This window comes from Polypterus senegalus, chromosome 12 (genome assembly GCF_016835505.1).
Source record: "Polypterus senegalus isolate Bchr_013 chromosome 12, ASM1683550v1, whole genome shotgun sequence".
Classification (NCBI taxonomy): Eukaryota; Metazoa; Chordata; class Cladistia; order Polypteriformes; family Polypteridae; genus Polypterus; species Polypterus senegalus.
The window spans coordinates 65,806,226-65,821,856 of record NC_053165.1 but is presented as its reverse complement, the minus strand read 5'-3'; the positions used below and the strand labels follow the sequence as shown (position 1 = coordinate 65,821,856).

The 15,631-nt window shown below is 39.6% G+C and overlaps 1 protein-coding gene across 6 annotated transcripts in view; it reads left to right on the top strand.

Moving 5' to 3' along the window:
• The window catches only part of ncor2 (nuclear receptor corepressor 2), a 313,848-nt gene that overhangs the window by 266,194 nt on the left and 32,023 nt on the right, over positions 1-15,631 (top strand). For 5 of the 6 annotated variants that reach the window (XM_039772027.1, XM_039772028.1, XM_039772023.1 and 2 more), the window contains exons 27-33: positions 555-658; positions 2,607-2,757; positions 9,403-9,546; positions 10,869-10,955; positions 12,995-13,257; positions 13,952-14,312; positions 15,373-15,582. In XM_039772027.1, coding sequence (XP_039627961.1) covers positions 555-658; positions 2,607-2,757; positions 9,403-9,546; positions 10,869-10,955; positions 12,995-13,257; positions 13,952-14,312; positions 15,373-15,582 — 1,320 coding nt within the window. The remainder of the gene's footprint in view (positions 1-554; positions 659-2,606; positions 2,758-9,402; positions 9,547-10,868; positions 10,956-12,994; positions 13,258-13,951; positions 14,313-15,372; positions 15,583-15,631) is intronic. The other variant, XM_039772025.1, reaches the window with a different exon arrangement.

The window sequence follows — 15,631 nt, the reverse complement described above, 5'->3', positions numbered from 1 at the left end:
AAAATCACCCGAAAAGTCACAGACCATCGAGAAGTGTGCAAACTGACGACATGAAGAATCGTCTTCTCGCCGAACTGGAATTGTCCCCGCATAAATCAAAGTCATCCAGACAATCTTGATCTGCATAATTAGATCTGGACCACCCTGTATGTGTAAACCTGAAATCTTGTCCTTCACAGTCTAAAAAAGTTACTTTTATTTTGCATTGATCCTTTCAGTTGAGAGTATTGCAATGCACTATACAACAAGAAAGATTTAGTACTGTTAAGAAAATACATTTAAAGCAATGAGTAACACAACGCATCTCTGGGAGGGTTCTGAGCCAGCAGCATTATGGTCTATTGTTCAGTGCGTTGGGCACTAGGACACAATGCCAGATAGATTTCAACTGACTATTTCTATACTACGCAATTAATTTATCAGTGGTTAGTCCTGAACTGATAACCATAATGCTCTAGCCAGTGGGCCATTCTGCCTAAGATTGTGAGCAGCTTTATTTTTTAATTATTGTTGTGTCATGATTTGCAGCATTTTGTTTTCTCCTGTTGTTGCAGGATCCTCAATCTCTGCTGTGCAGGGAGGTAGCATTACTAAAGGCATCCCTGGCATCCGAGTTGTTCAAGACAATCCAAGTTCATACAGAGGCTCCATCACTCAGGTAATAAACATCAATGACAGATATCACTTCAAACTGAACAAGTGATTCTCCATTTGGTGAGAAATAAGATGCTCAATCGGGCATCCATATTACTGAATGAAAGATCATCTCTGGGTGTGACTGTGGTCTGTGCAGATACTTGTGTATTGACTAGATACATGGGTATAGCAGACAGAAATGTATCCAGAATACCCCACCAGACTTTGGTGATTATATTTTTAGATTTGCTTATTGGTCACTTATGTCAGCTTGTTTGCTATCTCAGTTGACACTCTTTTTAATGCATTTCATAAGGTTAAAAAAATATATATATAATAAATAATAATAATAGTCCAGTTTCTCCTTAAATAGTGTTATTGTATTGCGCTATAGAAATTCTGAACTAGAATTCACACTTGTGTTGCGTTAAACTGATTTGGTTCATTACAGACACATTAAAGCTGCAGCGTGTTAAATCACAGACTAGAAGTTGGTGAGATGCCTGGTCTGGACAGTAATGGGTTACTTATGAAATAACCTAAAAGCAACAGTGGACTTGAGCTTCACTTTAGGAGACTGGTTTCCCAGAATCAGATTATCGTGAAGTCAGTCAAATGGTCAAATTTGTGGAGGAGACTCATCTTTGTCTTTAAGTACTTAATTTATCTATCCCAAGATAACATTTTTTTGTTTGTGGAAAGAAGCATGTAGGGCCAAGCTAATAAGCTACATTTTCTGATGGAGCACTTAATAGTTATAATTTTCTGTATGGTCAAGAAAATGTCCAGGAGAAACAGTTTAAATGGGAAAAAATGCTTGTAAACATGTTGTGCTTAGTCGCAGTATTCTTGTCGGTTGATTCAAGGAGAAGGAGCGACTGCTATCGCGCATGGTTAGCTGCATTAACATGATGGAGCACTTTAAACACTTAGAAGACATCACCTCTCAATTAGATCCTCGTTTCCATGGTAACAAAATGGTGGGTATGGCGTCATTCCCATTAGGCTCTAATTTTAACTAGTTTTTCAAATAATAAAAATACAAAGTACTCGACGCTACTTTACCCTGTTGTTGAAAAGCAGCAATGGTATTCAAAAAGATTTCAAGTGCAGAAGACAAGTTCATTTCAACGCATTTGACGCTCACATTAAGAAGGCTTGTATCTTCACCACAGAACGCATTCACTATTACTCTGCCTTGCACTTATTTTTATTTATTTATTTAGATTTTTTGGATGTACCAGCTTAGTAAATTTACGTGCCATACAACAGTCATGTCAGATGCATTTGCTTTAGTTTCTGGTATCCCTGTTTGTGGACACCGACGATCAACGGCAGATGTCAGCTGCATTTACTGGGAGCATTTCAGAGCAGCAGTTCCTGAGGTGATGAGCGTGAGCACAAGCTCTCTTCACTGTAATCGTTCCTTCTTTTTGGTCTTGTATTAAAAGTGGCACAGAATTTGGCTGAATACACAGAATACTCATGTAGCAGTTTCTGTGCTACTTTTTGCAGTTACCGTATTGTTAACATTTAATGTTTAGCTGAGGTTTGGTGTCGTATCCAGCACTTAATAAATAAAAGACCATTTGTGTCATTGGCTAAGAAATGACGTAGTTGTTTTCATTTTAATAAATTTGCAAAAATGTCTAACATCCTGCTTTCACGCTGTCATTCTGGGGTATTGAGTATTGCTTGATGAGGGAAATAATTACCTTAATTTGTCCAATTTGGTTGTTATTGACTACCAAATGCCAGGTTTTAATGATTTTTGGTGTTGAATTCATGCAATGTATGTTTTGAATGTTATGATTACTGTAAAAAATAAAATAATATAAAAATAAAATAATAGATAAAAAAAAAGAAATAACAGTGTGTTATTTGGATTATAATTAAAATGCGGAGCAGTTTAGGATGAAGAGGAGGGTATAAAAACATTTCAAAGTAAATGTGGTCCTTTTGCTTTTCAGGGGACTCCAGCAGAAGATCTTTATAAGGGTACGATTACGCGAATAATGGCCGAGGAAAGCCCAGGCAGAGGAGACCGCGGAAGGGAGGATGCGATGAGTAAAGGACATGTCATCTACGAAGGCAAGAGTGGCCACATTCTGTCTTACGATGGTATGTAGAGAGCAGCCAGGCCCTGCCTGCCAGCAGTCCTGATCATGGTAGCACTTTGTCTTGGTTTTTATTTTACAACCAAATGGTGCAAGAATATTTTAGAGGATGGACTCTTTTTTTTTTTTAATGTAGGGGAGAAAATTTAGTCCATTTATACGTACCTCTCTTCACTCTGCTGACAGATGTACTGGAGACATTTTCTAAATTAAATAATTTACAGATATATATGGAATTTTAATGTTCTTAAATATTAGAGACAATAGAGAATAGATACAGCTCAAACTGATGCAAATATCTGTGAAAATAAAATTGCTAGAATGGTCAAAGTAAGATGGTCTTGGGCTGACTAGGTGTCCATGTTCTCTCTGGATGGTCCCTAGTGCACTGTGGTAAAGGTATGGCTGGAGTTGGACAGAAAGGTAATGCCGTTTCTACCCACGCAGTGTGACGTGGCAGGATATCAAGAGAAGCGAACGAGACGGGGGTGTTAACATCAAGCTGCAGTTACAGTCTTCAGAACTGCAGTGAATAAAACACAATGTACAATATGAACAGCTGCTTCAGTTGCATTGAACACCATTGCAAAATTTAGGGATACTTAGAATAGCTAAAAGGCTCTTTTGCCTGCACTAGATTTATTTTTTTGTGGGAATTATAGGATGGCTTGCAATAAATTATAAGGCATTAATGAGTACTGTAAGGTAAAAAGAGGGCTGTACTGCCTGCTGAATTGCAAATTGCTAATAATGACCTTAGGGAAGCAGAGGCTCGAAGATGTCAGTGAAAACTACTGGGCCTCCTGAGGAGCAGGGAACAGACCACAAAAGTCAGCAAGGAAATGGAAATGAGGCCTGTCAGCATACTTTGTCTCTGTCACATACATTTTGCAAAGGAAAAGGTTCCCATTTTCCTAAACCATTTTCCACTGTACACTACTAATAATTTATGTTTGCGGCCGATGGGAGATCAAAAAAACGAAACGGAAAATAAAACTCTTGAAACGTTCCAAAAATCTCAAATATGCGGTTGGTTGCTGGCTGGATTTGACATTTTGCTGAAAGTCGTGCTGTGCCTGTCTCATCTCAGTCTGCAGTGAGTTGTAAATAAAGCTGATCTTCTTAGAGTGTCTAATGCCAGGCAAAGTGGCCATCATGGCTGGAATTGGTTTTTAAATAGCCAGGCCGTGTGATCTGTTTGGGTTTCTGTTTCTTTGTGACAAATCAGAAATGGATTTTTTGGGCATTTAACATCAGTGTAACATATTTCTCAATGTGTGACCATTTATTTGACAGTATTGTATGTATGCTTATTTCTTGCCTTTTGCTAGATAAGTATTGCTGTACGTCAAATTCCAAACCCACTTTTGCAATTTCTACTGTTGTGTCCTTTAGTTCTACACCCGAATCTAGGCAGTAGATCAGATGACGTGGTGGGTAGCTTAGGCAGAGGCAAAGCAGTCTCCTCGCCTTGTTGTTTTTCCCCTCTAAAAGTAGAGGAACAGTACAGACTTGCAGACATTCTGATTGTTTTAGCTTCTCGTTTTTATTTGCATTGCTTATGTCTCACTGTGATGATTTTTTTTTTTCTAGAAGCAAAAGCTGTTTTGTTAAGTTTTTCTCTGGTAACGTAGTATGACTGGATTTTGGGGAATTCTCTGAGAAGCAAAACATCTCAGACTATGTGAAACAATGGGAGCAGCTGGGACTTGTTTGACTTGCTTTATCTGTTGTTGAACAGCCAATCTGTGTATTTGTTTTACTCTCTTTATGTAGCTAATAATTGAAATTGCTTAGTTGTTCCGTAGAGAAAATCTGATGAAACGCATACAGACAACAGAAAAGCATTTACAGGTAGCCCCCAGGTTACAGACATCCGACCTACGACTTACGAACGGGGCCACAGCTGCGACGCATGCGCCTCAGTAACTGCCGCTCCGTCATCTTCGGGCTGGGGACACTGCAAGCGGTGGCTGGAGGGGGGCGATTTCGCTGCTCACACATTGTAGTGTCCGTCCGGCTGCAAGTAGTGACCCGTGGTCCATAGTCACCGGGGCCACAGCTATCGCTCGTGTGCAGGACAGAGGCATGATGGGCCGGTACTCTGCCGACCCACTACACCGCTGCAGCTACTGCTCCTGATTGGACGCAGGCTGGATGGAGCGGAGGGGGGCGTTTCACTCATCCGCCCACCACACATGGCTGCCCCTGTTCATTCTCGGTGGGCGGCTGGTAATGCTGCAAGCGGTGACCTGGTTGTGGCTGAACGCAGGCCATTGAGGGTGAACGGGGCGGCGGAGTTAGCACTGTAGTGTGCCTCAGATGGCTGCCTGTTGAATGGGGGTGGTGGTGGGTGATTCACTACCTGCCTTAGGCCGCACCGTGTTCGTTCTCAGTGGGCACACACTGCAGGCAGCATACTGCCATGAAGTTGACTGTGTGGTGGGCTGGTGATGAACCCCCCCCCTCGCTGCCCCCATTCATTCTCAATAGTAAGCCTGCTTGTACTGTGTTGTCTCTTGTCAGTACATCAGACGTGTTGACGATGGGTGCCTTCCTGCTGTGACAGTGTGTACAGTGCTGTGTAGAAGAGCTCATCTTAACCTTTTGTCTTCACCCTTCAAGAATGTCTCTGAAACACAAATCTGATGCAAGTGCTGGTAATACAGTAAAGAAGAGAAAAACCATCACCACTGAAAATAAAGTAGAAATAATAAAAAGGTCAGAGAGAGGTGAAACTCCATCATTCATTGGCAGAGCACTTGGTTACAGTTGGTCAACAATAGCATTTATTAAAATAATGGACCTGTTCTGACTTCCATACAAATTCAACTGAAGTACAAACCTACAGTCCCTATCTCGTACGTATCCCGGGGACTGCCTGAACTTTGTTTTTGAGAACAGGCTCCTTTTTTCCATCTTAGCATTTCTGTTCATTTCGTAAAACAAGAACCACAAGCCACTGGGCTGTTTAGCTCACCAGTCTTTAATTAAACCATAATTGACCATCAGTTATTTATGTGGCATTAGTAAAAATTAAAAGCAAAATGAATATTTTCATTAGTTTGTTTGTTAATGAAGACACATGCAGTATACTATTCTGTCTCAGATTTAGCTGAGCTGTCTTGTCATTGCTTTCACTTTTGAACATAAGAAATTTGATAGACGAGAGGAGAACGTTCATCCATTGTCTCTGGTGTATTCAACTAATCACTTCTTATCTGTTCCCTATCTCAAACAAATTCATGTAGGATGTCAAGGTTGTAAAAGAAATGCTTCCTGGCTTTAGTCCTAAGTGCATTTCCCTTTAATTTGCACTGGTGTCCTCGACTTTGTGAGTCACTTTTGTAGTTGGAAGAATTCAGCTTGATCTCATTTTTTGGTTGCCTTTTGAACATTCTGAAGACCTGTATTAGGTGCCTACCCTTTCTCCTCTGCATGAGAGTTTGCCTTTTTCTTTTCTTTTCTTCTCATGGTCTTCATTTATAGTAGCACCACCTTATATTTTTTTCATACTAGCACACCATTCCGGGCAGTAGCTTGCTGTTTTCTGTCAAGGTGTGAACAACTTTTAAAGGAATACTTCACCCAAAAATGATACTTCTTTTTATTTGTTACGTGCCCCATTTGATTTATAGTGATGGCTGAGACAAATGTTTTACATTTTCATGCAGAATGGAGAGTTTCTATTAATACACAAGTCTGTGGTGACCAGTTTTGGAGAGCAGCAATCTGTCTATGAAAAGACCTCATGTTACTTATGTCACATCATGCCATTCACTGTGTATGCTCACAACATCCTGAATATATTCATTTTTACTAAAATAGAAGATACCTAAGTGAACTAAATCAGAATATGTTCAGATGCGGCCGAGTATTTTAGTTGAAGACCTGACATCCCAAATTCACTGGTCACGAGTCAAATCCAGCAACAGCTCATTCATTGGCTAACATTGCATTTAACGTGATACCGACAGTGCCCAGTTCAGTGAGACATATAGTATACAGTAATCCCTCGCTATATTGCGCTTCGACTTTCACGGCTTCACTCCATCGCGGATTTTAAATGTAAGCATATCTAAATATATATCGCTGATTTTTCGCTGGTTCGCGGATTTCTGTGGACAATGGGTATTTTAATTTAAAGTACATGCTTCCTCAGTTTGTTTGCCCAGTTGATTTCATACAAGGGACGCTATTGGCAGATGGCTTAGAAGCTACCCAATCAGAGCATGTATTACGTATTAAATAAAACTTCTCAATGATATACGATATGCTTCCCGCGCCGTGCTTGATTGTTTGCTTCTCTCTATCTCTCTCACTCTCTCTGCCTGACGGAGGGGTTGTTTGCCTAGAGGATACTGAAACTCCTCTACAAAATGTTGATTTATCGCGGTGCTTCGGCGTACTTAAAAACCCAAAAGCACGTTTTGATTTTTTGATTGTTTACTTTTCTCTGTCTCTCTCACTCTCTCTGACATTCCCTGCGCCTGACGGAGGGGGTGTGAGCAGAGGAGCTGTTTGCACAGAGGCTGTTTGCCTAGTGGATACGGACGCTCCTCTAAAAAATGCTGCTTTATCACGGTGCTTCGGCATACTTAAAAGCCCAAAAGCACGTATTGATTTTTTGATTGTTTGCTTATCTCTCGCTCTCTCTCTGACATTCTTTGCTCCTGACCCGCATTCTTTGAAGAGGAAGATATGTTTGCATTCTTTTAATTGTGAGAAAGAACTGTCATCTCTGTCTTGTCATGGAGCACAGTTTAAACTTTTGACTAAAGGGTGTTATTTCATGCCTAGAGGGCTCTAATAATGTTAACAGTGTGGGAGAGTTTATAAGGGCTTAAAATATATAAAAATAACCATACAAACATATGGTTTCTACTTCACAGATTTTCATCTATCGCAAGGGGTTCTGGAACGCAACCCCCGCGATCGAGGAGGGATTACTAAAGACAACTAAAGATAAAAGTTAAAAGTAGAGCAAGTGAGAACATAATCAGGAAGAGAATATGCCTCGGACTCATGCAAACCTTGAGATGCTTCAACAAGCATTTTCACAGCCAGATGCTAAATAATCCTGGGACATTCCAGTTGTGTTTCACCGATATGAATATAAATTTAATGACATGTTTGATCGCTTCTGAGCATTTTCTATCACCATTCAAGACAAAGTAATTTCTTTAGCAATATTTTAGTAAAATACATGGGTTTGGGATATCGTGAGCATACAACTGGATGACTGGTCGTGTGGATTTTGTGACACTAGTAATTTGCATATGAGGAGTGTCGGATGTTTGATTCATACATTTACTGCCTTTAGAAAGAATCCTCATGTGGAAAGCAGACTTGTGCTAGTATTATTATTTCTATTGAATGTCCATTTTGAATTAATTTATTGTGTGAGAATGCTGTAGATTTGATGAATTTCATTGTTTGTCACACTCACAAAAGCTCTGGCTGCACATGCAGCTCACCTTCTGCCCTTGCCTTAGCCCAGTGGTGGTGCAGGGAGTGTGGCAGTGCTTTGTAGGTTTTATGCCAGCACCTGTTAAGTCTAATCACTGAAAATGCATTAAATGAAGATAAATTATAATTTTGAGGAAAAGACCTTTCAAGACCATTTTTTTATGACCTGCACCACCTCTTCTGAAGAGGTTAAAATGACCCCTTACAGCAGTACAGTACACGTCTGGTTTTGTTAAGAGGCAGCTTACGTGATCCTTATTGTTGAAAATTAGCAAACACGGGAACACAGTGTTCACTTCAGCAGGATCACACCCCAGATGGCAAATTACATTTGCAGTCTGCAGTTGGACCCTCCTCGGAGAAGTATGAAGAGTTCCGCTCAGAATGTACGAGTGTCGCCTAGAGCTATAAATCCCCAGTGTTATTTATACTGAGGAGGGGAGCCGCCTGCAGCTGGAAAAAGAAATAAAAAGGTAATGTGTACTTTCTGTTGGTGGCTTAATTAGCCTTTAAGGCGGTGAATTTGTAAGGTGCTGTGCCTTCTGAGCCATTGAATAGCCAATTTGAGACCTCTTTTGAACTGCTCTTTGTTTGCTTCATTTGAATAAATTTTTTAATGCCTTGGCAGAGGCACAAACTCATTTTATTTGCTACCAAATAATGACATTTTTTCATCGCCTAATTTGGTCTCTTTCTACAAAGCTCCTTAGTCGCACAATGGACTAAAATCTCATTAAATCCAATTTGTTCACCATCTTTAAAGTACATCTGTCTGTCTGTTGATAACAGGAACTGGTGTTGGTTCAGTAGTTACCCAGACATTTTCTTTATCTCTATACAGGTCCACATAACGGATTTTTCTCATTATGACATTTACTTTAAAAGTTTATCAAACAGCCTTCCCATAAGTCATGTCATCATTTCTCACATTTCAGTTTTAGAGAATCTTCATGATGATTTTATTGAAGATGAATAAAACTAAAAATGATGGAAGGGTAATGTCAATCCTGTTGAAAGTTTTACACCAGTAGAGCTTAGCTACTTTTGAACAAATACAGTTTTTTTTTAAGTGAAATTGTTTAGGACTTTCTCACAAGGGACTTAGAAATTATATTATTTTAAAAAAGGTAAATTGACGAGCTGCCCCATACTCATCATGGGCTTGTCTTTGTTTTTCCAGGAGCGGGCCAGAGCTCCAAAGAAGAGAGCCGCGGAGCAGGCGTCCCCACTGAAGTTCTCGGAGTTAAGCGCTCCTTTGACATGATGGAGGCGGCTACAACTAGAGGTGTATCAATGAGGGACTCTCCCTCAGCAAACTGTGAAGGTGTGAAGTTCTGTCCATTCTTTTTATTTCTAATGTAATCCTCTTCTAATTGTTCCACGAATCCATGAAGCATGGGAGTAGTTCTAATTTGTGCAGATTTTTTTTTATCATCTCCTTCCTCCCATTGTTACGTCTTTGGCAATAAAACATATGGGGTTCATTCCATCCACATCCCATCTCCTGCATCTCAAACATGGCATTTACCACCTGTCGGAGAAAAGTACCAAACCTTAGGGAATAATGAACTGAAGAAGGTGTTTTGATGGCAGATTGCAACAAATCTGGTAGTTCATCATCTTCTCTTAATCAGTTTCTTCCACATTTACATTTAGGTTTTTGGGAGTTTATTTCTGGTAACTGAAATTGAGGCTGTCTTCCTCAGAATTTTCTAGACCAGGTGTGGACAATGTCAGTCCTGGAGAGCCGCAGTGGCTGCAGGTTTTTGTTCCAACCCAGTTTCTTAATGAGAAGTCAATTTCTGCTGATGAAGAAGCACTTATTGCTCAAGTGACGTTTTGATGTTTCATTTTAGTGGTCTCACTTGTTAAGGTTCCCTACCCTTAATTGCTAATTTCAATCTTAAACAGCTGCATTCAGTGTTTTAATGGCTCCTTATTAGCAATAAGATGTAAATGACAAAGCAGCCAGCAGTTCTCCATTCTGTTTTTTTCCATTTCCATGTATGTGTGTTAATCATGCACTGTTGGATTTAATAAAACAATTAATAGAAAAATGTGCCAGACTCTAAATGATCCATTTTATGCTTCAAATAGTTCGGATGATTTCTTTGGAAAGAAAAAAAAAATCTATGATATAAGAACCGTAGATCTAAGATTGGCAAGAATCGGCTTATAATTAAGCGACTGGGATGGAATGAAAACCTGCAGCCACTGCGGCTCTCCAGGACCGACATTGGCCACCCCTGTTCTAGACAACCAGAAAGAATTATTTTTAAAAACTGAGCTCATCTACTCCACATAGCATTCTGGGGTTTTTGATTATTCTTGTCAAATACTTAATTTTGTTTTTTCTTCCATTTTTGTCTTTTTGATCATTGGTTAGCTTTACTATGAAAATTCTACATTTCCTTATTTCCCTGAGCATTGTTTTATTTTGTTTTTAAGAACACAACTGTATTCATCTTTTTTTTTTTAAAGCTGTCTTTGACAGAGTGCTGAATAAAATGGATGTGTAAAAAAAAGGAGGATTAACTGATTGATGTGTTGGGAAATTTTCCCAAATATATTTTTCTCTTTGTACTTTCTGCATGAGCTGGATACACCTTAATTTTGTGTTGTGTCCTTTTTTTAATCTGTACTCAGGGCTCATAGGCAGAGCATTGTCCCAGGATCGTAATAGCCCACACCATATCAAAGAAGTTCATCACATGCGGGGCTCAATTTCTCAAGGTATGAAAGGGGAAAGGATGGGTCTTCTTCGAAGCCACTATTGACACATTAGTCTGTACTATTTAACAAAAATGAACACCAGTAAACAGTTCTGAAAAATTGTGCTTGTGGTTTAGTTCCTCGTAACATGTAAATTAAATCAGTGGTCAGTGTGTTATTAAAGCACGTTATGTACTGTACTTGTCAGGTCTGATATACTTGTTAGTTTTAATTCCATGCATTTCCCTCTAATGTTTGGGTGTCTTGTCAAGGGTTATTTCCTGCCTCACTTCTGATTGGTTTTAGCTTACTGTAACCCTGTAATGTCAAAACCAGATTTAGAAACCTGGTTGACTTTGTATATAGCACAAAAAATAATCACATAACAGTGTAACCTAAATACTGTATCATTAACACTAGAATTACCAGAGCCGACGAGAAAACTCGTAAATCTGGCCCACCTTAAATCCGTTCCCACCTCTCCGCCAGTGTCTTTTGTCCTGTAAATGTGCTGATTAAGACAAGCAGCAAGCAGCCGGCTATTCCCTAAGTTCTCCCAGCTCATGCCTTGTTTGATGATCTGGGAGTGAACTGCTGGACTTTTAGAGTGGAAATAATAGATCGTTATTTGGAATACATGTATTTCATGTGTGTTCCGTTTCTGCAGTAATCTGTGTAAACACATTGTTAAAACAGAAACTTGTTCATATTTTAGTAATAAATGTTAAAAAATGTAGGCATAAACTATAGAATGTGTGAAGCTTGAAGTCCAAAGATTAAATAAGCACTTTCACAAAAGGTTCAAGGACGATACAACAGCTTCCATGGCATAGCAGTAAGATTTGCTGATTTATAATTAAGAGTCCCTGGTTCAATCCCCATTGTCACCTATACTTGCCGGTTTCAGTAGTTAGCTGCTCTTATTGTTAATATTATACAGTACACACATACATTTGCTTTGCGCCTGTAACAGTGTACATTTATAGTAATGTACTTGTAAAAGTTACCTTTTTTTTTTCACTTTTATTCTCTCACTCACGATCACGATACATACCACCACCCTAGGGATCCGACGCTGTTAGTTTTTATTTGAAACTGGGAATAACTGTAGATGTGAGTAGTGTTTTGAGGCAATGGAACTGGACATTCTCTGATCTGGAGGGATAAAAGCTGACACAAAAACGCTGGTGAATCTGCCTTCTTCGTATCTCACCGTCACTTGATTTTTTTTTATTCAGTTTTATTGAGTGTTCCTGCTCACGCAGAATTAGTATGCACCTTATGGTGTATAATGTCAAAAAAAAAAAAACACAGACGTAGGTATATAATAGGATATTTTGAAGAAATCATTTTATGACCTGAATAGTACCAATCAGAAAACATCATCGCACTAATGCAATATTATTTGAAAACGAACAGCTTCAGATCAGGTGTGATTTCAGGCTTTACACATTCTATAGTTTATGCCTACATTTTGTAACATTTATTAATAAAATATGAAAAAGTTTCTGTTTTAACAATGTGTTTACACAGATTACTGCAGAAACGGAACACACATGAAATGCATATATTCCAAATAACGATCTATTATTTCCACTCTAAAACTCCAGCACTTCACTCCCAGATAATCAATCAAGGCACAAGCTGGGAGATCTTAGTGAACGTTCGGCGACGGTGGGGGATGGAATAGCAGGCTGCTTGTCTTAATCGGCACATTTACAGGACAAAAGACACTGACGGAGAGGTGCGAACGGATTTAAGGTGGGCCAGATTTACAAGTTTTCTCGTAGGCTCTGTTAATTCTAGTGTTAATCACCAAAAGACTACTGAAGGTGTAATACAAGATGGCAAATTGCATAATTACATTCCATCTCCTCCTATAAAACGCTGCATTACACAGCCAATGAACAGCTCAGAAGACATGTATTATTGACACAAATTGAAAAATGCCTGTCAGCTATCTTTTTGGCTCCTTTCTTTCTTTTCTAATTTTCGTGACAGCTACAGAGAGGGTTTTTGCGGAGTTGCCCGAGGTCTTAAAAGATGCGTTTTTCTTGCAGGTATTCCTCGACATCTTGAATCCCTTGATGAATATATGAGGAGAGATGCCAAAGAGCTGAAGCGCGAAAGCACTCCGCCTCGTGGTTCTGCGTCGGAGACCTTGAAAAGTAGGTCCCATGATGGTATCGCTTCTCTGAAGCTATCTGGCATGTCCCACGAAGGTTTGCGGACCACTGTAAAGGAGGCTGGCAGGTCAATCCATGAGATCCCAACTGAGGTTTCTCCTTCAAGTAAACCTGTCAAAGAGGGCTCCATTACCCAGGTGAGTGTGGAAAAATATCTGTTTTATTAAAACATGTGCTGTGGCTCTCATGCTTACTGCTTTGCTCTGATATGGACACTAAAAGACATGTAGTCCAGCTCTAGTCTAGACCTTTATTAGATTAGACCTCTTCATATTAGTTCAATCGAGCTTTAGCCTCTTCATTTTTTATTTTTAATTTTAATGTCTGTACCATTTGAGCCTTTGAGTTCACACAACTATTACTGTATATTTTGACAGATGCTTCAGCCAAACACTTCATACAGTACAAGATTGGCATTGTTACAATTATATACCAATTCTTTATAAATGTGTTAGTGGTGGCTCAAGAGTCCTGCTCAGGATTACATAGTGAATTATGGGTAGGAGCTGAACTGACATCCCTGTGGTTTAACACACAGTGCTCTGGCCATTACACCCCATGATGTTGTGTTCTATCTTTATGAGATAAACACTGTAATAGAAATGTGCCCAGAACTGATTCATATGTGTTGGTTAGATTTCAGGAGTTTACTGTTATAAATCATTTTACTGTTCGCTTACCAGTAGTCTTTCGACATCCCAGAAGGCCTCTATTCCACCTTTTTTGAGCCCAGTGTGAATCTCATAGTACAATTTGCATGTTAGAATAATGCTGTTTTTTTTTCTTTTCTGGTTTTTACCTTCTTACCATTTATTTACTTATCATACTAAGGGCACTCCCATGAAACATGACGGAAGTTCCAGTAAACGGCACGATGTGCGCTCAATCATCGGAAACAACTCTAGAATGATGCACCCGATGCCGCACCATCTAGACATGCTTCAGGACGCGAGGGTACTGGAGAGGGCTCGGTACGAGGAAAGTATGAAGGCCCGTCAAACTACAGGTGTGAGCTCATCGGGGTCAATCACCCGGGGCTCCCCTGTCATCATCACAGATGCCAGCAAAGCACAGCACAGCCCACATGCCTATGAGGAACATAGGGGCTCCCTTAGAGCTGCCTTTCCCCCTGGGCCTTCACACAGATGCTCTCCTGTATCACCCCGTGAATCAGCTGTGAGACAACATGAAAGTAAGCATACGTGATATAGAAAGTCTGGACTTGCTTTTATTTATTTCTTTTTATTTGTTTGTTTGTTTGTTTGTTATTCAGATGCTAAGTAATGATATTTTCGCTGTGCTGATGGGCCAGTGAGAAATAAGGGAATGATTGCATGTGTAAGTGCATCATATTCCTGTGTGTCACTCTTGTTGCACATTTTTTGTGTTTTAATGTCATTTAAGGCAATTGCCTTACTATTCTTAGCATTGCTCTACCATGGTGCTAAGCTTTAAAACATTTTACTGTTCTAATTAATGCTAATTTGAGGTCATTGGCCATGCCTTGATGCGTGTGAAACAGGAAGCTATAAAGTGACTTATTGGTTACAATTCTCACTCCCAGCTGCTGATTTAGTGACCTCATAATTTTGTCTCAAAGCAGAGAGAAAGCTTTAGAATTAGTGCATTGTTAACACAATTTGAGTTTATTTTGTACGTAAATGCAGTGATCGTTTTCTAAAATCCTCCCCAAGTGTTTCTTTTCCAATCACAGACTGACTTTGTAAAGCCTTTAAGCAAAAAAGATCTATAACTGTGGTCTGGTTTTGCTTATACATGCACTATTATTACGCACATCGGTTACTTTGAATTGTGCATTGCAGTTGTCGTCCTCACTGTTGGGATAGATTTTTTTTCTTTTTTTTTCCAAATTTATATCCCAGCAGTTAGAAACATATACTCAGAAATTAATGTATTTTTATTCCATATACTGCACTATCATCCTGATGGGGTTTTTGTGCTCATCACTGGTTTTAAACATATCAGAGAAGATGGAGATTCAGAATCGTTTTGAAGTATTTTGTATTGTTTATACCAACACAGCCTGGAGTCCAGCTCTCCTGTAGTTTGTGTTTTGGGAAGTGAATTCTGTTAAATGAATAAAGTTAACATGACTGGGATTAAATTCACCTTAAGAATGGTTGGTATCAAAAAGCACTAAAAGTCCATTTTTGTGTTTTTCTGTAAAGCTGTGATCGTTATAATATACATATGTGTGCGGGTGTTTCATGATACTTGGATTTGTTCACTAGGTGGGGGGATTACGTCAGGTAAACCTCAAGGTCAGGAAAGGAAATCGACACCTACGCCAACCAAGTCCCCGCACCTGACCGATCATCCGTCCTCACTGACTCCCTATGAACACCTTGTCCGAAGCATGAGCACAACCGAGCTCTACCATGGCCGGATCCCTCTTGCATTTGACCCCACCGCTTTGCCCAGGGGCATCCCAATTGATCCAGGTACTGTACCTAATTATCGCATCTCATCATTTTTAGCAGTGATCTTTAA